This window comes from Cynocephalus volans, chromosome 16 (genome assembly GCF_027409185.1).
Source record: "Cynocephalus volans isolate mCynVol1 chromosome 16, mCynVol1.pri, whole genome shotgun sequence".
NCBI lineage: Eukaryota > Metazoa > Chordata > Mammalia > Dermoptera > Cynocephalidae > Cynocephalus > Cynocephalus volans.
In genome coordinates, this window is record NC_084475.1 from 25,974,769 (window position 1) to 25,996,617 (window position 21,849).

Consider the following 21,849-nt stretch of genomic DNA (forward strand, 5'->3'; position numbering starts at 1 on the left):
GATGAGGGATTTTAAATACCTTCAATCAGGATAGTACTTTATGCTTAAAGTTGAAATAATGTCTAGTCTGTTCTTAGATTGGATGGACCACAGACATTGAAAGGATCAAAACATTGGCAATTAGAATCCTAGCAAAATTGAACCATATGATAATGAAGTGTGACACTTTAAAGAGTATTTGCTATTGACAATCAGTGAAAAATATGAATTTATCATACTTTTCAATAATCAGCATCAGTAGCAACATACATTTCATATATTTTATTGATCAGTTTCATCTGTTTTAGAAAAGTTATGTGAGATCAGGATGTCAGGAAAAATTTCTAAAGTCACTTTGCTGTTATTTCTATTATTTAGGGAAAAAGTATGATGAAAATAGTCTCTCTCTCTCTCTCTCTTTTTTTATTTGGTGATGAATCTGCATAATAAGGTACATATATTTGAAACCAAAGCTGACTTCAGATGAACCCTTTCCATTGTAAAATTCTTGGTTTTTGGATCTGTTTGGAGCTAGTTCTCACTAACACTGAATAGATTTGAAAAATGACTGATGCCTGGGTCTTAAGTAGAGCAGAGAAAGGGGTCTCTCTGAAGAATCCACCTTGATGATGATACAAAGTATTGATGGATTCCAGAGTTGCTGGTCATGTGTTTTCTTAATCAACAATTGTTGAATTAAATCCCTTATCAATGAATGACACAGAAATCTGGAGACGGGGGGCATTCTGAGCTTTCTGATGCTATTAACTCTCTCTTTTTCGATTTAGTTGCACCAAGTATCACATTTCTCGAATCTCCAACCTCAGACCACCACTGGTGCATTCCATTCACTGTGAGAGGCAACCCCAAGCCAGCGCTTCATTGGTTCTATAATGGGGCAATATTGAATGAGTCCAAATACATCTGCACTAAAATACATGTTACCAACCACACGGAGTACCACGGCTGCCTGCAGCTGGATAATCCCACTCACATGAACAACGGGGACTACACTCTAATAGCCAAGAACAAGTATGGCAAGGACGAGAGACAGATCTCTGCTCACTTCATGGGCTGGCCTGGAATTGATGACGGTGAGCACCCGATGAGCCATCCCCGAACCAGTGGCTTCAAACGCTGTCATTTGGTCTTGCTCATGGGTTTTAGGTGGGCTGGAGTAGTTCTGTTCTGCACGTATTTATTCTGGGGTGCCGGGGGAAGAAGCAGCAGCTACTCAGGTGATCTGATTTTTATGGCAAGTGCACAGTATAAGAGGACAACTGGAAATATGGAAGGATTCTCAAGGGCTGGCACAGTGTCCCATTGTCCCACACTATGCCATTGGCCAAAGCCAAGTCAAGGGGCAGGGACTTTTACTGCTCCCAGGAAGGTGATGGGGGGAATGAATAAGTTGGAACACCAATCTTAGATACGCAGGATTATTAACTGGTGTGCTTGAGTAGTTCTTGAGAAAAGGGTTATTATTATTATTGTTGTTGTAAGTGTTTAATGAGATTTTGTACCCACAATGGCAAAACTCATGCAAAACCACAAGCAGATGAGCTGTGTCTGGCTGGCTCATGAGATATTTAAGATTACTTTTCCTGCACCGTATCCATTTGGAATGCAATCCTGCATCCTCATCTGCGGACGAGACACTAGTATACTGGAGTGTTTTGCTTACCTGCACGACTGAGTTGGTTCATCCTTTTATCAGATCCAGTGTTGTTTTCCTAGGAGTGGTAGTAGTATCTATCCGACCAGTGGTTTGGGTTGGGGGAAGGATGGCCAGCATCAGGGGTCCACTCTGGCCACCAGGAGAGTTTTAGTGTGAGCTCTAGTAACTGCAGGACAATTGTCACACGTTGGCCCGCTTCAGATGCTGCCCCTCAGTGGAGTGCTCTCACCTGCCCAATCCTGTTGCCTAAGTGCTTGCTGCCATTGTGGCAGCTGAGTCCCGTGGTGGATGCTGGGGCCTGTATGTGAGCAGAATTCCTCACTGTAATAGCACCGAGTAAGTCAAAGTCACACAAAGATGACTTGGCAGAGGGAAGGGCAGGTAGAAACACGGAGGCCTGTGAGGCAGGTACATTCTGCGTGGGCAGTGGCTCACAGGGCAACACCATGGACAAATGTGACCCGTGCAAAGCCACGTTTGCAAGCAGTAAGTGAGAACGCAGTCTCTCATTATGTAATAAGTGCCCTTCACCAAGGTCCAACAGGCCTCCCTCATCCATCAGGTGCTTTCCAAGACCCCCAGTGGGTGCCTGAAACCACAGCAGAACTAAACCCTTTATGCACTATGTTTTCTCCTATATACACACTCACCTACGATAAAGTTCAATTGATAAACTGGGCACAGTAAGAGTCAACAATAATGACTGATAGTAAAGTAGAACAGCATAAGGATATACTGTAATAAAAGTTATGCAAATAACTGTTTGGTCTCTTTTTCTTTCTCCCTCTCAAAATATGTTAGACTGTACTCACCTATTTTCAGACTGTAGTTGACAGTGGAAAGCGAAACCAAGGATAAGGGGGAACTACTGTATTTACTGACGTCTTTTTAAATACACAAGCTTCCTTAGCGTGTTCAAAATGTGGCTTGGATTACGTAAGTTTGATTTACAAACAGCCCTTCAGGAGCACATAAAACAAGCCATGTTTGGAGGCAGTGCCCAGACACCCCTGTCCCTTGTTGTCTTTCTCATTAAATCTTCCTCTTAATTGAGAGTTTAGCAGCTCGGCTGCCTGTGCTGTGGTAAATCCCTAGATTGCTGTGTTTATTCTTGCATGTCTGATGGTATAACAGCTTCGTAGTTAAATACGGAGACTCCGATTTGGGACAATAACTTTTTGTTTGTTCTTACATAAACTTATTTGTGAATAATTTTAGATTTACAGAAAAGCTGTAAAGATAGTACAGAGTCCCCAGTTTTTCCCATTGTTTCCATCTTACATTACTGCTGTGTGTTTGCTACAGAAACTAACACTGGGGCGTTGCTATTAACTAAACCTCAGGCTTGATTTGAATTTCACCAACAATGGCCTTTTGAAACTGTAGGGGGTGAAACTTGATTCAGGGTGAAGCTCTGAAGTTTAAAAGCTATCAGAAGCGCTCTGTGTCCTTTGATATCTGCACAGTGCTGTCAACGTCGAGGCAGTCGCTTCTATTTTAGATAGAATTTTGATGTATTTTCTTTTGAACGTTTCTATATGGTGCTAAGATTTGGTAAAGCTGAACCGCTCTTATCCATGTGGCTCATTTTTATCAGTCACTTCTGTTAGTTTTAGCTAGTGACAGGGAAGAATCGTTTTCTGGATTAAGAAAAACTCTGAGTCTCTCAAACATTCCCTTTAAAAGAAATAATTATTTATTTATAAAAAATAAGCATTATGCTAAATGTTGTAAAGATAGTCTCTCCCCTCCTCTCTTTCTCTCTTCCTGCTCATTTATCCATTTTTATTAGGTCTTTATATATCTGCTTTTAGAAAAGACTGATTTCCCCCTCGTTTACTCAAGGACCAGCTATCAAGGCGTTATAAATAAAAGTGGAAATGAAGGAGACTTGGCCCAGGGTGATAGTGTATATAAATGGCCCTAGTGGTCCATAAACCAATGTGGCCAATTACAGACTGGCTTCCCTTGGCTTGTGGGATAGAGTCTCCGTGGGTATTTATGAGATTCATAGCCACAGCATACAGATAATGACCTCCCTTAGAATTGCTTCTTTTCCCTCTTATCCCTCTTCAGAAAGAAAGAGAAATAAAGGAATTGCTAGAAAGAAAAAAAAAAATGTCATTTCCGTGATGTCCTAAAGGTACATTCCAACTTAAGGACAACCGGCTAAATTTGGTTTTATATTCCTTCCAATGTCATCAGAGAGTAATTAATGAAGAAGTTTAGTGCTCGTAAAGCTTTTTGACAAGAAGTCTTAGCTACTACTTTCCCAGTTCTTTCGGTGGGATCCTCTGCTGTTTTTCTTACATTGCGAGTTTCCTGGCTTGCAAAAAGCAGCAGCCTGGGATCCCAGGAGGCCGGTTGCATTTCCATGCAGAGCTGGAAGACTCGATGCAGCAGCTCTGGTGTCCTTGGAGTACGTTCCCCACTCGGCTTAGACCTGAGATTCCAGTGGGATGGTCACTTTACTTAGGAATTCATTTTTGAAGACAGAGAGTGAAGAGTGCTGAAAGAAATTAAAACCTAAGTAAAAGCAAATAAGCAAAAAGTCCCTGAAAAAATTGGTGAGCCTGGAAGGTAACTGGTTGGGCATCAGGACGGTTCCTGTTGCCTCCGCTGCAGCACAGTGTGGAAGCCCTGGACGGAGCAGCAGACGCTGCGCTCTCTGCTTGGAGGAAGGACAGGGCAGACAGACCTAGTGCCAGCGTCAGCCAGGCCAAGGGGCTGCCGAGCGCAGGGTGAGGATATGAGGCAGGCGATGAAGAGAGAGGCCAGAACACCAAGGTCCCCGTAGAATGTCTTTCGAGAGTGCTGGGACCATGCAGACTCTGACGTGGAGCCAGCCAGGGCGCTAATGGGGAAGGACAGTTGTCATCAGATCTTGAGATGTCAGCAGGACCCCAGACCTCACGCCGGTGCTTTCCCCATCTGCTAATCACTGGAAACCGGCCAGTAACTGAGAAAGGGAGAAAAGACCTTCCCAGACTCCAGACACTGTGTTTAAAGCACAAAGTGCAACGTTAGCTTCAAAATGAAACCTAGAGAACTATATGTAGTGTTTATCTTTCTAGCACACTGAAAAGCACAACTAGTGACAAACTAGTTTTATTATTGTTTTTCACTGTCTGTTTAAAATCGATTCACTAGGAGGAGTCTTCCCTGGCTCACAGAACAGTATCTTCCCACCCCTTGTTGCACCATTGGAATCACCTGGAGACCTTTCATAATTATTTTATTTTATTTCATTTTCCTAGGCTTACCTTTACCAGTTCTGGTTCAGTGGCTCCTGGGTAAGATTTGGGTTTTGGCATTTTTCTTTTAAGATCCCCAATGATTCCAATGAGCAACCACGGGTGAGCCTCGCTGCTATGGAAGACTCTGAGTGCTAAGATTTCTCGGCTCATAATTGAGTAACAAGTTTGCTACTTTGGTCATTTTAGGCTGCAGACAGAATCTTAATCGAGAAATTCCATGTCCGGTCTGAGTTAGAAATCAGAACTCTGGATTTGACCTTGTGGCCAGTCTCCTCTCCTCTCCAAGTTTAGGCTGGTAGTATTGGGGGGAGGTGTCGGGGGTCTGGAGTTTGTTGAGGTTTCAGCCCCTCTGCTGCTCACGTGGAAGGGGTGGGTGGGGGGCATGGCAGGGAAGTTTGCTTGCTGACAGCTTTGTGCTCTTGGGACCTGGGAATGTTCAGGGCTGATACTCAGACTTTCTGTCCTCGACACCTTTGTGGGTTCTTGGAGAGTCCTCTCTCTGCGGTTCCCGTGACACAAGTGAATGAATTTCCATTCCAGCTGGCGAAAGCAACTCCTTCCTCCAGGAAGGAGCTCTGTGTTGTGAGGCTCCCTCTGCCCGTCCAGGTGGCCCTGTTGGCAGGATCTAAGACTCCCCACACAGACTTTCTCCAGTGCCACCTCCATCCGTTCCACAGGTGTGCAGGTCGAACCACATGCCACCTGTATCCTGCAGCCTCAGGTTGCTTTCTTCTTCTTGGCAGGAGTCAGACCTCGTCCTCTGAGCCTTCCACCTGCAAAGAACGCAGTTTAAGTTCTTAGCATGGTTCCCTGGAAGCCCCTGGTGGGGTGGTGGCGTGGAAACACTTTCCCAAAGACAGTTCTCCATAAGTTTTACCTTGTTCTCTCCTCCCGGGGACCTCTTAAAGTCTCAAGGTGGATCAGACTTTTCAAAGGACGTGGGTCCAGTTGTCAGCCAGTTCCTTTGTGAATGCAGTGTCATCCTCTTCCGAGGTGGGCACTGAGAGTGTAATACAAAAGGTGCACATTTCTCACCTCGCTTTGTGCTTGTGCTCTGCAGCCATTAGGGAGAAACTTTCTGCCCAGAAAAGCTTTGATCTCAGAACTGGCTTTGTTCTCCTTTGTCCAGAAGCTTCGGCTTGCCGTTTTACTACGTGAGCCTTCTAGAGGTGGCCCTTTGAGGAGGAAACTAAGTCAAAGTTTGGTACCTAGAAAGGGTGGCGAAATTTAAGCTCTTTCTGTATCCAAGCTCTTTTTCCTTCTCCCTCATTGTTTGGAATGGGGCCCAGAGGTATGTCATTGGGAAAAAATCAATCTCCTGCCCTTACCCTTAATGTCTTTTGCAGCTGTGGCCAGAGGTACCTCACCCCCAACATTTGGGTGTCTTGCTATTGCTTTATATTTCATTGAAAAATTGTCATCCTTCATGCCACTGGGAACTTTTGACTCTGGTAAGAATTCTCAGTGAGCTGTAAACAGGACTTCTCAAACTTTAATGCGCATACAAAACTTCTGGGGACCCTGTTAAAATCAGATTATGATTCAGCGGATGTGCAGAAGGGTGAGGGATGCATTTCTAACAAGCTCCCAGATGCTGCTGATGCCGCTTGTCCACAGGCCACACGAGGGGCAGTGAGGACAGTCCACTGCTGCCCTGCAGACCCTGGCGAGCTTCTGGAAGAACCGCTCAGGCTTCCCTCAGGATTGCTCACTGCCTCTCCCTGAGGAAATCAAAACATAGTAAGGATAAAAATACAGGATAGATGGTGCACAGTGATGCCCTCTAATTGGGTTTGGCAAAAAAGTAGGATGAATTCAGTATGTAGTCTTGAAGCTTGGAAGAGTGGATAAAAAGTAGAGACAGCAGTTGCAGGCACCACATACACAGTGTGGGGCTATCAGAGGTTCTCCAAAGATTCTGATGTATCCTATTTAGCTTATGGGCCAAAAATAAAGACTTGTCTAAGATGAAATTGATCCACTCTGTGACTGTCATTGGAATTCAATCTTATGTGCAGAAGAGTCCTCCCTTCATGAGCAGGAAAGTGTACCTGGAGACCGAGTGGAGATTAGGGGTGGGGAGGGTGCCTTTTATAGCAGAATTTGAAGCAGAAATTAATGGCAGAGAGGTCGCTTACAATTTGTCGTAAGGAAGAAGCCTGGAGCCTTTGTCAGCGTCTTCTGATCAGATAGTACAGGTTCTAAGAATGTTGAAGGTTAGATATTTCTGTAAATGTGTATGTGTCGATTAAGAGTAGATTCTCTATGCTCCTATCAAAATAATTATCCAAATGACTTAATACTTTAGGCTTAGAACAAACCTAGCTAGAGCACCAGATGACAAAACCGCTCGTTTTAGAGCCTCCCATCCCTTAGGCAGTGCATAGGAGAGTCGCGATGGCCCACTCATGCAGGAAGAGCGTCACAGCTCGAGGATGCGCATTCACACAAGCGGTGGGAGTTGGTGACTTGTGTTTCCTAATTCAGGAGCAGTCGTCTCCTATGCAAAACGCGCGTCAGGAGCAAACTATAAATATTGGAGGAGTTTTCCCCTCAGCTTCTCCTTCTGTGCCATTTTATCAAAAGATTCATGACGTCTGGATGAACTAGAGCTCTCTGCAGCACTCAGCGTTGCCCCACACTGGCAGGTTTAGATTGCACTTAGGCCAAAGAAGGCAGCGAGAGAACTTTCTCCGAGTGTCAGCACCGAGAGCTTGCGCAGCGCCCCCGGCTGTGTCATACTTGTTCCCTAGGCTATTTGTCAGAACCCATTTCCTGTCCTGGGAGTGAAAGGAAAGAATTCTCTACATCCTTTTCTGTCTTAAATAACTGAGAACAGTATGGTGTGGCCATAGACTCATAGTCATGATAATTAAGATTTATCCTTAAGTAGCTCTTTATATCTCAAGAGTGCTAATGGTAATTACTTACACATGCCCGAAGCTCCCAAGAAGCTGCCGAGCCCACGCTATTATGCTCTCCTGTGCTGTGGAAGACTCCTTTGTTACAGGAAAAGTGAAGGGCCCTCTGTGCCCATGCATAGCACACGAGTGCTTCAGCCAGAGAGGATGCCCAGACTGCCCGTCCCCAGCGCTCCAGGGCCCTGAGCTCAGCCTGCCGTTCAGGAAGGGCGGCAGCGAGGACCTGAAAGTCACGATGGGGACCACCGAGTCAGAAAACACTGCTGGCAAAGCAAGGACAGTTTATTGGAAGAGGACACATCTTTTGCTCTTGCTTTATCATATGGAATTCTGTGAAATAGTTTTCGAGATCACACTAAAAGAGTCTGCAAACAGAATTGAAAGAAAAATCTTTTTCTTTTCTTTTCTTTTCTTTTTTTGTTTTTTGTTTTTTCTTTAGGCTATTGAGGGGAGACTAAAAGCTTAAAGCAGAGAAACAGATGTGTCTTCCTGGCCTCCACCATTGTTTTTATCTTGGTAGCAGAATGGAAAATGAACCCTGCTGTCTGGCTCCCTCTCTTCCCACAATTTATATTTTATCTTACAAATGTGTTTTTCCTCTAACTGTAGAGTCTTGCAGGTAAAAAGACATAAGATTTACCCACGAGCTATAACAGATAAAAGATAGAGACTGAAAGATCCCTGTTTTGGGTTATTTAGCATGGGACACAGAGGATGGCAGAGTGTTGGGAAAAGAAAGAAGCGATTTTCTCTTTCGTGTTTGGAAGCTCGCGTGCCCGAGGCCTTGTCTCCTGGAGGTGCAGACCCGCCTGCTCACTCCGCGCTCCGTCCGGGCCGTGTCCGTGGCTGTCGTGCCGTCACCACTGTGCTTTTCACTTGGGGCTCCGAGCTGCACTCTGGACCTGTTACTTCTCTTCCCATCACCCCTTAGGTCAAGACCAAAGTAAAAGCGAGGGGGGCACTTTAGGACGCTCAGCAGACTCTGGGAAACAATCTGCCCATCAGACGAGTAGGCGTGGGTACTGGGCCCTCGTCTTTCGGTTATGGAGGATGTGTAGCTTTTATGCTTGAGCGAACCATGCAGGGAGAAAACAGTCTGCCCCTGGGTGCACTGCTGGGGGTGGAATGGAGTCCTGCATTTCCATATTTTATTCCACAGAGTCCCAGCATGAAGCTCTAGGGCTTAATGCCACCTCTTGCTGCCTGCATCTGAGGTTCTTGCCTTGAGAGCTACTGAGACGGTGTTCAGGGAAGCACATGGAATCCCAGTTGCAGGGTGTGACTCAGCAGATGCCGCTCCTGCGCCTTCATCCTCCATTCATTCTCCCATTGGGTACTTTCCCTCACAGCCACTGCTTGTCTCCCCTCATTTACCTTTAGTCCTGAATATCTCTAATGGGGGTTCCTCACTTTAGTATGTAACAGTACGTGACAGTATGCAATGAACGCGTTAAACTAAGCAAAAGAAACCAGCTAGAAATCAGACTTAAAAATGGCAGAATATTTTAAAAATTGGGTCATGGCCAGAAGTCTAAAAAGGAAGTGGTAACTTTTTTCAGTGTTTGCATTTAAAATGCTGCTAATAATTGCTTCAATATTAGAGTGCGAACAGACATCATGGCAGTTTCTTCTTGACTGGGAAGTTGCTAGAAGCAACAGCAAAACTGCTGTTGATGAGCTGGGGTCAGCTGGGGTCAACTGGAGTGATGTGACCCTTGTTTTTCATAAACTCTAGATCTGTACATTCTGCCATGCGCCAGGCTTTCTGAACTTCTGTGCACCGAGAGCCACGTTTTTTTATTTATCGTGGTGAGTAGCCCCTCATCAGACACAGCACGGTGTGCTTAGGGAAGAAAACAACCCCCTATTATGGCTCCTCCCACAATGTCTTTCTGCAAGACTCGTAATCTTACACTAAAGTTGGTTGTTACAGGGAAAGTGAAGCGATGATACTTCTGCTCCATCTGGGAAAATGAAGTAAAAAAAAATAGCGCTTTTCAGAAAGTTTAGATGCAGCCTCTTGGTTTTGCTGGTGAACTTGGTAGGAAATGCATGCACTGATATGAATCACACGTCTGGAAAATGACATGTTTTCTATATTATGGGCCAACCTGTTTATTTTTGATTCCATCTCAAATCCCATTTTTCTGCAACTGACACCATCTACACGGGGTTGCTTTGGCGTTCTTGGATCTTCCCAGGGCTGTGTGGGTGCCTTGTTTGGGTCCCCCCCTCTGTGCTGAGGCAGATTGAATCTTACATCATTCATACTCACTGAGGCTGTTTAAATGTGTGGCTGAGATGAATGTGGCTCTGGAGCTCAGTCTTTTTACATTCGTACGGAATCGTATGTGTAAAAGTGAATGGTGACCGCAGGCTGCCTCTCACGGTCCACGAGGGCACAAGAACAAGGAATGCGGACCAGCTCCTCCCAGTTTAAGCAACGGAAGTCCCACCTTGGGGGAAAGCCCTCAGTCCTGGGCAAGCTGAAAGGATCTGGTTGGGACTGCCCCAGTTTTAAAACTTAAAGTCCAATGTTTCAGGAATCCTCAGGCAATCTGGAATGATTGGTCACCTAGTACAAAGTAGGGTCTGCATACTTCTATCCAAATACTTAAAAATTATAAAACAAGTTAATGAATTGTGAGATAAAGTAAGTTCTATTTTCCTACATGACAAATATGTTTATAGTGACCTGGAAGGCTGGGTTTTAAGTCAGAATTCTCAGACTCCTGGGTTGCATGCAGGAATATATAGAGGCCATGGCCTCTGACTGGTGACTCGAGCTCCACAATGACAGGCTTCACAAGTGTGCATGTGGACACCCCAGCCCACCTGTCCCAGCTCAGTCCTCAGCCCTCCTTGGGTCAGAGGGTGCTCATGCTGCTGGTGTGGCTGCCCTTGGGTTGACAGATCTAGAGAAAAGGCTGGCCACGCCTAGGAAGTGGGGTTTGGGGCACAGAGGAAGAGTTCTGGGTGCCAGGTGCTTGGAGTGAGGTCTGGAAGTGAGGTGTGGCCTCTGGCGGATGTGTACCCTTGCAGGCTCAGACTACCCAGCAGGAAGAGGGCAGAGCGAGATCTTCTCACATAATGGATTACTGAGCAGTTTAAAGAGTGACTTGCTCTGTTGGGGTTGTACAACAGCACCATTCCTTCAGCAGGGGCAGTAAAGTCCCACGGTGAGGGGGATGCCACTGGTCGAGGGCCTTTGCAAAGGGAAGGACTTCAGAGGATGGGTGGATGTGCTGCAGATCTCAGCAGGAGGGCTGCCCCTGATAATTCCTGCTGCTTTATTCACTGAATTGCCCTCAAACTGCAGGGCAGACTTCAGATTCCTTCTCAGGGTATCATACCAGCTACAAATAATTCTGGCAATTCATACTGACATACTGTAATTCAAAACTACTTTGAAATGGTGTTTGGGATAATAAAACTCAAAGTACAATTGAAGGTTACTGCAATCAATGGCTTTGAGCGGCTGCACAGATGTACACTGTACAGTTTCAGCTGGTGCTGTTCATATAGACTGCAATATAAAAAGCGCCCCCTAGAGTTGTGCACAGCAGGGACCACATGGCTGTGTGCGGCATCCCTGAATCGAAGTGCACAGCTGTCTATTTAATGTTCTCCCTGCTAAAATAGATGCTCTTCCAGTTGAGATGTGTTAAAATTCTAATTTGAACATTGGGGCCACTTTTATTTGGTTCTTCATTTAGACTAACCTTGATTACTTGCTGGGGAATACATGGTTAGAAAATTGGCTCTTTCTACTTTATTTTAATGGCCTTTTTCTGCTAAGAGTTCAGAAGTGAAATGAAAACTGAGTAAGCTTTATGGTTTACAAGTTTTACCACTTCACATGGCAAATGAGGACTGAAAGCATGGGCAGGAGCTCTAGGAATTCATTCTGCAATCACTTAAATGTTATAACAAAATTTACTTTTATTTCCAAGTAGACTTTCATGTAGAAACCCAGTTATCTCTGATTGGAGAATAAGTAGCAAATGTTTTTGTCACCAGTTCTCGTTAATACTGAGTTTTGAAAAATATTAAAAATGTTTTTGGCAAGTCTCATGGAAATACCTTAGGGCAGAATATTCGGATTATCTTGTTGACTGCAGAGCCATCCAAAAAAATCAAGTTGGTTTACTTTCTCTCTGATGTAACATTTATTTATAACCTCTTGTATTTAAATGATTTCAATAGAAAAACTACAATTTACTTTTCTGTGTTATGTTAGGGCAAAAAAATGGATCTTTTTTCAGCCTTAGAAACCTCCCCGAAGTCTAGGTATAGAGAGCAAAATTGTGCTTTAGATATCATTATGCAAGGTGGTTAATAATATATTCATAAATGCAAACGGCTGTGCTACACATAGTTTGACAGTAACTCCTAAACCATCAGAGAATAACAAAAGTGGTGCAAAAGTGATCTGTCTCTGGAATAAGAATACCAAAATAGCAATTAAAATGGCCAATATAGAAACAGTACAAAAAAAAAAAAAAATAGAAGCAGCGCACAAAAAGAAATGGTCGTAATTCATTGATTGCAGAAATTTTTCCAAAGTAATTGGTGGTTTCTCATTACTCTTTTCATTTTCGAAGGGGTGGAAGTTGGAGGACTGGGGAGAATAGAGTTAACGTGAAGCAAACCAAGAATTTCAGGGTTTATTTATGTGTCCTGTAGAACAGTCTGTTTGATTTTAAAATCTTCAGTGTATATTTAGCTTATTTTAGTTGGGATAGGTGAGTAATTTTTTAACTCCAAAATGCATACTTATTAATCTTTGCTGTGTTTTGCTTTTTTTAGGTACAAACCTGAATTATGTTGATTATGGAGGTAGCTATCATTTTCTTTACTTTATATTTTTTCAGAATGTTTGTGTATAATGAAATAAATCAAGTAAAAGAACACCTCTAAGCTCAGTTAAATATACACATTAAGCATTCTATAGGCCAAAATAATATTTCAAAAATCAGTATTGAGGGTTGTTTTCCCTTGATGTTTGCAGAGTCTGTGAATAGCACTTTCTGTCTCATGCTCTGTTCCTGGGCGTAGTAAATCCATTCCACTGTAGCAGACATTTTGTTTTCATAATCAGGAACAAATTGTTTAAAAGCCATGACTACCAAGAAAAGGGAGGTGTATCAGTTTCTGGCTATGATGGTGAACCCAATTCAAAGTTATGTTTCTTGTATATCGAGGAACTTTGGCTCACAGACAGGAGCTTCAGAGGTGGGGCTTGCTCGCTGGTTGGCTCAACTGTGTCTTCGAGGACCCGTGTTCCTTTCGTCTTTACGCTCCTCTGCTGTGGCGCCAGCGTTGCTGAAAGCTGGTTCCTTTTATGTTACAAGATCATGCTGGCAGAGGCACTTTTTCCATTCATATGGATGCGAAAAAGGCGAAAGCTTCTGAAGGTGTCCCAGAAGAAAGAGCTTTCCCAGAGACCTCCAGCAAGCCCTTTCTATATCCCATTCAAGACCCAGTTGGGTCCTGGCCCATTCTTGCCTTCATGTCTGATAGAAGGGATGGATTGACCCGTGACTACCTAGTCCCACTCCCAGAGGTTAGGTCAGCTTCCCCAGAGGTGGACAGGCTGAAGCCCTGGAATAAAATGGGGTTCTCATAAAAATGTGGAAGGGAAGAAACCAAAACGTCTACTATATTAGCTTTTGACTGAATATCTCATCTCTATTTTGCTATTTTGATCGAATGCCAAGAATGTTTAACTAGAGGTAAAAACTCATCTTTAACAGATTTCCAAACCACTTTTGTGATCAGGAAGCCACTGTTTGGGGAAGTGGCAGGCTGCACTTCAACACTTGGCTTGAAATTTAAGAATGATTAAAAGTTCAATTGATTAAAATGTTATATTTATATATTTGTTCTATAAAATAGTCTGTTCTTTAATTTTATATTTACATGTCCATATTGACATTTTATTTTTTCTGTAAAACAGTTCTATATTTGTATGTTTATTACGTGTGTGTATATTTAACTTGAGCTGATTTTAACTGGGGAGCTATTCTGTCTTTACCTGCTTATGCATGTTAAGCCACATTTCTTGAAAGCTGTGATTTGGTTGATTTTGTGCATGTAGCTTGTGTACTTTTGTTTTTACATGTTCCAATATGGTTTAAAGAAAGAATATCTCATATTATGTCACAGAGAAATATGTTTGAATCTTGATTTTACACTTTTAAGTTATGTTTTGGACTCCCTTCCAATAACTTTAAGACTTTGAAAATATCATCTTCCTGTTGGCTTCAGATCCCACTTTGTGTCTTTGACCCACAGACACAAATAAATGATATCTGTTAGTGTTTGACATCAGCTTTAAGATATCCAAAATAAAAATGATGAGAATATGATTTTGGGCACTAAGCATAAAATAGCAAACAGAAAATAAAACAGAAAATGGATGATATTTTGTTACTTTTCATTCACATTCAAAGGAACACTCTGCTAATAAAAATATAATTTAAACTGGTGTCCCAGGACCAGTGTGATGATTCTACCTAGAGAAGTTTATTTAGCTGGACTGGGTTAATGAGGTAGCTCGTTAGGGATGGAAACTGAAGGCACTGGCCCTATTTAGAGTTAATATACAAACATTCATAAACAACATTGTCTGCAGTACATTTACCAAGAATTTTCTGTGACCTTTTGTATGTGTTATTACTAATAAAAACTACCCACAAAAAAATCAGTCATTGATTTCCATCCTGATCCATGTGGAGTAAAGGGTCCTATAAGGACTCTTCCAAGTCTATAAATCTATGGCTCTCAGATAATTGATCCCCTTTCATATTTGTTTTAAATACACCATCAATAAAGAGATATATTCTTGTGGGCAAAGAAAAAACCCTAAACCAGGTTTAGAATGTGACCAACCAAACAATGATGTAAAGATATGGGTTGAATAAAATTTTGGCATTGGGCAGCCCCAGTGCTACAATGGACCTAACTCAGCAGCCAGGCCCCATTCCTCCACAGCCAGCTGTCAGTGGTTTGGAATCTCTGTGATTTGTCTTGCTTCGTCTGGGTCTTACTGTGGCCTCATGTTTCCTGGCAGCCTAATGACAACTTCATGTTTCCTCTGTTTCCACTTTCTCCGATTTAAGATTATGGGACTGCAGCAAATGACATTGGGGACACCACGAACAGAAGTAACGAAATCCCTTCCACAGATGCAGACAAAGCTGGCCGGGAACATCTCTCGGTAAGTGGAGAAACAGGTGTTTCCTAGACCGATTCAAGTTTTAGTGGAGCACTGTCATGCCTGTTCCTTTCCATGTTGTCTGTGGCTACCTTTGTGCTACACTGGCAGGTGGAATAGTTGCAGCAGAGACCGATGGCCTGCAAGGCTGGAAACACTTGCTGTCTGGTCCTCTGCAGAGAGATGGCCACAGCCGCACTTCCTGGGTGACCGCCACAGCCTCCTGACTGGCTTCCTTCTCCCATCCATGTCATCTTCTGGTCTTTCTCCACACAGCAGCCTGAGTGAACTTTTTAAAGTACAAATAAGATCACGTTTTTATTTGAGTTCTCAGAGTCTTCTCAACTCATTTGTAATAAAACTTCTATCATAAAAGCCAAACTTTCGGCTTACGAGGCCCTGCCTGATCTTGTCCTTGCCTCCTCTCTGGCTTCATCCCCCATACTCTTCTCAGGCCCACCACCTGTCTTGTTTAGTGCTGCCTTGAATACTCCAGGTTTACACTTGACATTGTGGTTCCTCCTGTAAGGCACACGATTCCCAGTGGTCATCATATAACTTTAACTAGGTGGCACGCAGGCAGCCATGACGCTCTTTCATGTTCTACTGAGCAATCATCATTGTCTGGAATTACCTTATTTATTTCTTTACTTGTTTAATGTTTTTGTCACTTCCCTAGATCCTTTAGTATAAGCAACCTGGTCCATGTTTTTCACAGCTGTGTTCCTAACCTCCTGAGAATACTGCCTGGCACCTGGTAGGCACTCAAGAAATCTTGCAGACTGACTAGACTTATGGTGAACATTACAGAATCGGTTGTAGAACAGACAGATTGGAAGTGAGGCTATTCGTGAGGCTATCGGAAGTTGAGGATTTGGTACAGTGATAAGGAGATGTGATGCGTACTTGAACCAAGGCCATGGCAATGGGAACGGGAGGCTCATCGACAGATATAGTGAAACTGCAACCCAATATGTACATACCCAGCATACACACACACACGTTTCCAAGATGATTAAATGGAAACAGCAAGAGCAAATGCCACAGTAAGCCAACTGCAGAATGGTTGCTGCTTCCTGCCTTACACAGTCATTTCAGTTTGTCATCTCATACCAAACCATTTAATGTTTCTTGGTTTGAGAAAGTTGTTTGTGTACGAAAGAAATCCAAGCAACATGTCTCAAGCTCGCAGGTGTTTAAGTATCCCAATGACTAAAAATTATATGTCAAATTCAGTTTTCTCTTTTTTAATACAGATGATAAATTTAAGCCCTTGGTTGGCATATTTCAGTGATATTTGAACCATCTATGGCATGGTCACTGGAAGGCAAGATCAGTTACAGGAATCTTTGTGGAATGTCTGTGCGTTATGACTCTGCCTGAGGCCCCTAGAAACCTGTATGAGAAGGGCAAGGTCATGTTTTGTAGAATTTAAAGAAAATTTTAAAGTTATGTGTGTTTCAGATATTTGATGCATGAACAGTCCCTGATCAGAGGGAGGGTTATTAGATTAGAAAAGGAGTTTCAGAGCCAGGGAGCTGGTACAAAAATTAAAGGTTTGTCAGGGCTTTCAGAAGACAACCTCAGACCCTGACCTTTGCGGTCCAACAAATGCTCCTCATGCACCTCCTTGGCTTTGCAGGGAAGGACAGATCCCCTTTGTCTGTCCTGACAGATATTCTCTCTTAGAGGAAAACCAACCAGTCCACCAACCAGCCAACCAGACTCACCCATTCTTTTCTCCCACATGAAAGATCACCCCTATCCCAACACATGCACAGTACACAAAACTCTGTGTTTATCAATGAATACATTTTTGAGGAAGTGATTTTTCTCATGGTCCCAGGAGTCTTTGTTTATTAAAGGATTTAAACTTAGAATGACTTCGATAGGTTTAAATATTTGTTTGTAGGTCATTAGCTGCTTTTCAGCAGGAGAGCCCCCTTTTGATTTTCCAGGTTGACTTACACGATAAGTCATAGGGAAGGTAGGGCATGTGTTATTTATCATCTAAAGGGGAGAAGCTTGCAGAAGTGAAGCGTGTGCTCCAGCTGTGGGTACAGCTGAGGCGTCCTGTGAACACAGGGCCCATCCCAGCCAAGGACTTACCAAAATGCAGGAGACTGTACTGTGGTACTGCCGAGAGGCTGGGGACTCGGGCAAGTCCTCTAACCTCTCTCCATCCCAGTTCCCTTATCTACGAAACAGAGTTTGCACTTGTTTAGTTAGATATTCCCCTTCTACCTGTAGAAATCTGGAATTTAATAATAAAGGTAGAGAAACTTATAGCTAAGAAACTCTGATCTCTTTCCCATGAAAACGTTAGTTAAAAATAAAGATTTTAAAAAACCCAATATCATTAGGTGACTTCAGGGAAATGGTTTTGCTTAGAATGAGCTGATCCATAGTTAGCTTTGTCGGAATTGCTGTCATTTTGTGTGTGTATAGGTGGCAGATATAAACTTAGGTCTGGACTCAAACATTTGCAGAAGCATTTTCTGAGAGAGCCACTCACAGATAAATTTCCTCAGGATAGAATTGCCATCCCTTTGCTCCAAGTGCTTGGCATGGCCCTTTTCTGTGCCTTTTGACTCATTAAATGCTTCCCTCATCTGACATCGAGACAGTGTCCTGGGAGGATTAGCCACTAGCCATGTGTTTTTATTTTCCTGCCTTTATTCCCAACCACGTCTTTGGAGATGCACCAAGCAGGTCTTATCCATGGACAGACTTTGGTTCAAATCTCAGGCTTGGGAGGGTATGACCATGAGCTGTCTATTTAATTTTTCTAAATCTTAGTTTCATCATCATCATCATCATCATAGCTCACATTAATTTATTATTTATTGTGGTAGACACTGTTTCAAGCCTATTATCTTCATTAAGTCATTGAGGATTTACAACAACCTACAAGGTAGAATTATAATACTCCCCGTTTTACACGTAAGAATGATGTTACGTCATTCTGAAGTTGTGCAGCTAAGAAGTGGGAAACCTATGTTTTATACTCAGGAAGGAACCATGTTACTCATCTCCACTGTATACTGCCTCTCACCGTGGGCTGGGTATATCAGCCAGGATATGCCATGCGCCGTAACAAAACCCCTTCATCTTAGCGGCTTGAGACAGCAGAGGTTCCTTCCTCGCCTCATTCCGTGCATTAGCTGGGAGCTCTGTTCAGCCTTATCATCATTCCAGGACTGGCCCGGTAAAGCAGCCATTTGTTTGGAAGTTAGCATTCTTTATACCAGACAGAAGGACAGCTCCAGTGCGGGGATTCTCAGCGTTGGCACTATTGACATTTTGGGACGAATAATTCTTTGTCTGGGAGGTGCTGTCCTGGGTACTGTGGGATGTTTAGCAGCACCCCTGGACTCCATCCGCTAGGTGCTAGTAACACCGTCCCCCAGTCGTGACAACCCCAAATTGCCAAATATCTCCTGAGAGGCACTGCCTTAGACGAAAGGTTGTTAAAGATTAAATGAATTGGTATATGTAAAGCTGTTATGAGAGCAAGTAGTAGGTGTTTGATGGATATTAACTATCATCAGCCTCATAGTCGTTTTCATATGGTTATAGGTAGCTAATTAGCAAGGTTATAACTGCCCTCTCTTCCTTTCCCTAGGTCTATGCTGTGGTGGTAATTGCATCTGTGGTGGGATTTTGTCTGCTGGTAATGCTGTTTCTGCTGAAGTTGGCAAGACACTCCAAGTTTGGCATGAAAGGTAAGAAGGGTTGTGTTTATTTTACTTCTCACGTTGCATCATTTTTGGCTTGTGACCAGTGCTAATTACCACTAAAGAAGGAAGCAGCTAGATTCTCGATGACTAGGTTTTAAGGCTAAAAAAAACAGCAACAAGGATACGATACTACAAATTAAGACAGAGCAAAATAATGTTGATTACTCAGCAGTACTCACTTTCCCATGAGGACAGTTGTCCCGGAAGACGCAGAACTGGTTTCTTGAGTATCAAGAGAGTAATAATGAAATAGGCAAATAAACGGTGCTTGGTTTTTCCTTTGCTTCAGAAAGGCAGGCAAGGCACAGTGGCAATCGGGTAGCGTGGACACGTGTACTGTGTACAGACAGGTCCTTCCTGCCGACATTTGATTTCCACGTCTTCAGTGGTGTGCTTTGGGTCTTGCTACTGCTTTTCCAGATTCTAATTTTTTGAAATCTAAACAACAGAGTTGGGAAGCAAAATAAGAATAGCCATTTGGCAGGACATGGAAGTTTTATGAATGAATGGCTTCTTTTTTTTTTTTTTGAGTGGAAAAATTCTCAGTGCTGAATTAAAAACTAGGAACTCTACTGCCCATGAATAGGTAACTGGTCTTTTTAGAGGATTGAAAGTTAATTTTAGGGGGGAAAACTTTTTATAAATATTCTTGTTACATAAAAAGTAAAGAGTTTCAATGATTTAAAAGTGTTTACTCAGATGTTTAAACTTAAGTATTGGCTAGTATGTTATTGTTGTATTTTGTGTGGCCTCTTATAGGTGGACACTTTGTGTTAAGTAGGGGAGGTGTGTGGAAGGTTTAAGTGGCGTCTTAGTTGTGCTGGAGAGCACGTCTGGAGGGTTTTCTTTATCTGAATGGTCTATTAGACTTACTGTTAATGGTACTCGTGTACCTGGAAGGGAATGTCTAATGAGCAGTAAGTTGGCCAGCATGAACTGCGCTCTGGGGAAGATCAGGCCTATTTCTTATGTTTCCTTCTCTCCCTTTGTTGATGGCCACGACTGAGATTCCTAAGATGGAAATGAATGAGTAGTGCTAAATTTGGGCTTTAAAATCTCCCCCAAATCTTCTCCTGATTTCCTCTTGGTCTGCTGATCCTTGACTTTTCTATAGGAAGAGAAAAGATCTTTTGTTTTCCAATTATAGATAAGGCTTGGGAGAGAGACTACGCTACAGTGATTTTAATTCATCCGGTGGCAGTGGTTCTTGACTGTGCACCAGAAACTCTTGTAGGACTTGTGGAGACAGGTCGCTAGGCCATTCCTGGAGTTTCTAATGCAGTAGGTCTAGGGTGAACCTGAGACTGGCATTTCTCACAGTTTCTGAGGGAACCTGAATCTGCTGTTGCCCAAGCATTCTCTGAGAAGCCCTGCTCTGTGCTATGAACATGAGCTCCCGGGTCTTCTGAGTGTGACAGCTGTTGGGGAGGCACTGCAAACCAAACTCAGTCATTGCTTTGTAGACCTTTGGGTCCCAGTGCTTCGGCAGGCACCCGGGCCTGGGCTGGGCTGCTGCTGTCTGTGTAAAGTCTACCTCCCATAGCATTTTGTTTTTCTCATTTTTATCAGGTGCTTTCTTTCCTTAAAGGTACCTGGACTGGATGTCCCAAGCATAGATTTTACCAGAGAGTAGCAGGTCCTAGAAGTACAATTCTCTGTCTTGAAGTGTTTAGTTTGAGATCTTTCATCCCATGAGTACTGCAGAGAGAATGTGTTTAGGTCCTTCTGGGAGCTCCACAAAAGCTTTGAGAATCTATAGAACAAAATTTAGGAGCCCCTCCCCTCCCTTGGCTTAGGAAAACCACAGACAGAATTATCTGTAAATGTCAACCTGCTCTGTAGTGCAGCAGTGAAGGATAAAAAAGACATTTTGTTTTAGAGAAGATTGCATTTCATATTGAGACCCCAGCACTAAAACTGAAGCAGTATTTTGTTTGGATGATTTGGGGTGATTGCCACTAGAGCACCTGAGGGTATCCTTAATGAATTGTAAGGAAGAGTTTGCTTTGCCCTGCCACAGAGTCAGCAGGTGACTTCGTTCAGGCAGTAACTACCATAGTGTGTGTTTTGCTGCCTTACTTCTAAACCTAATAGAATTGTTTTTAGAAATTTTGTCTTAGAGACTCACATGCTTGTTTAGAATAGCTTACTTTTCTATTTTTAGCTACATGCCTATCTGTGGCATGATGTAGGTGAAACGGGCCTGGGCTGAGATTGTTGTTTTACGAGCCAGACACGGAGTCAATAATCTTTGGGAGTCTAGAAATTAGGATGCAGCTTATGCATTGAGTGCAAAAGAAACTGCATAAAAAGGGGTGTTTAAAAATCAATGTAAGTTAGTGCGTTTTAAATGCTGTTAGAACTGGGATTACCGCTGGAGTACGTATGTCTTAAAACAGGAAGAAAATGTAAAAATACTTTTATATTTCTTGAAATAATCAGGCAATATGTCAGTCATGGTTTCTGAGCAGCAGTGGTGTGCTCTGTGCACACGTGCCCTTGGCTGGAACTACAGACGCTGTGAGAGGCCAGTGGTGGATGTGCAGACGGGCACTCCCAGATGTGGTCCTGGCTCTTGCAAGCGTCTCCAGGGAGCTTCCAACCCCATCTTCTTCCCTCTTCCTGGAGACAGATCGAGACAGTGGCTGCCAGCCCACCCAGAGACACAGCTTTTTGCCCATCCCTAGCATTGCACAGTTTATCTCCAGTGTTGACTGTTTCAATCTGTAGTAGAAACCTCCAGATTATAAACTACAGTTTAATACTGTTGATTTGAAGGGCCCAGGTTAACACAAACCAGAAACCTTTTAAGATCACACTACAGCTGAATGCAAGGCAACTCAGGTTTTACAGATCGACCCGAGACCCCAAACATTATTTATGGCCTTGCTTTCATGGGAAGGTGATCTCTAAATTCCAGAGTAATGAGTTAAACCTGGATTTGAGGAGACAACCATTGAGCTGTGGTGTTGTCCTTGGAGACAGGTCCATAGGACTGTGAGCGTCATCAGTTTTTTTCCCCTTGTCCGTTCACTGTAAACCGAATGCTGATGGT

General features: G+C 43.2%; 1 protein-coding gene across 1 annotated transcript in view; it reads left to right on the forward strand.

Moving 5' to 3' along the window:
• Nucleotides 1-21,849, forward strand: part of NTRK2 (neurotrophic receptor tyrosine kinase 2) — a 326,056-nt gene that overhangs the window by 53,343 nt on the left and 250,864 nt on the right. Inside the window, exons 8-10 of the mRNA XM_063080630.1 lie at nucleotides 768-1,073; nucleotides 14,960-15,057; nucleotides 18,680-18,779. Coding sequence (XP_062936700.1) covers nucleotides 768-1,073; nucleotides 14,960-15,057; nucleotides 18,680-18,779 — 504 coding nt within the window. The remainder of the gene's footprint in view (nucleotides 1-767; nucleotides 1,074-14,959; nucleotides 15,058-18,679; nucleotides 18,780-21,849) is intronic.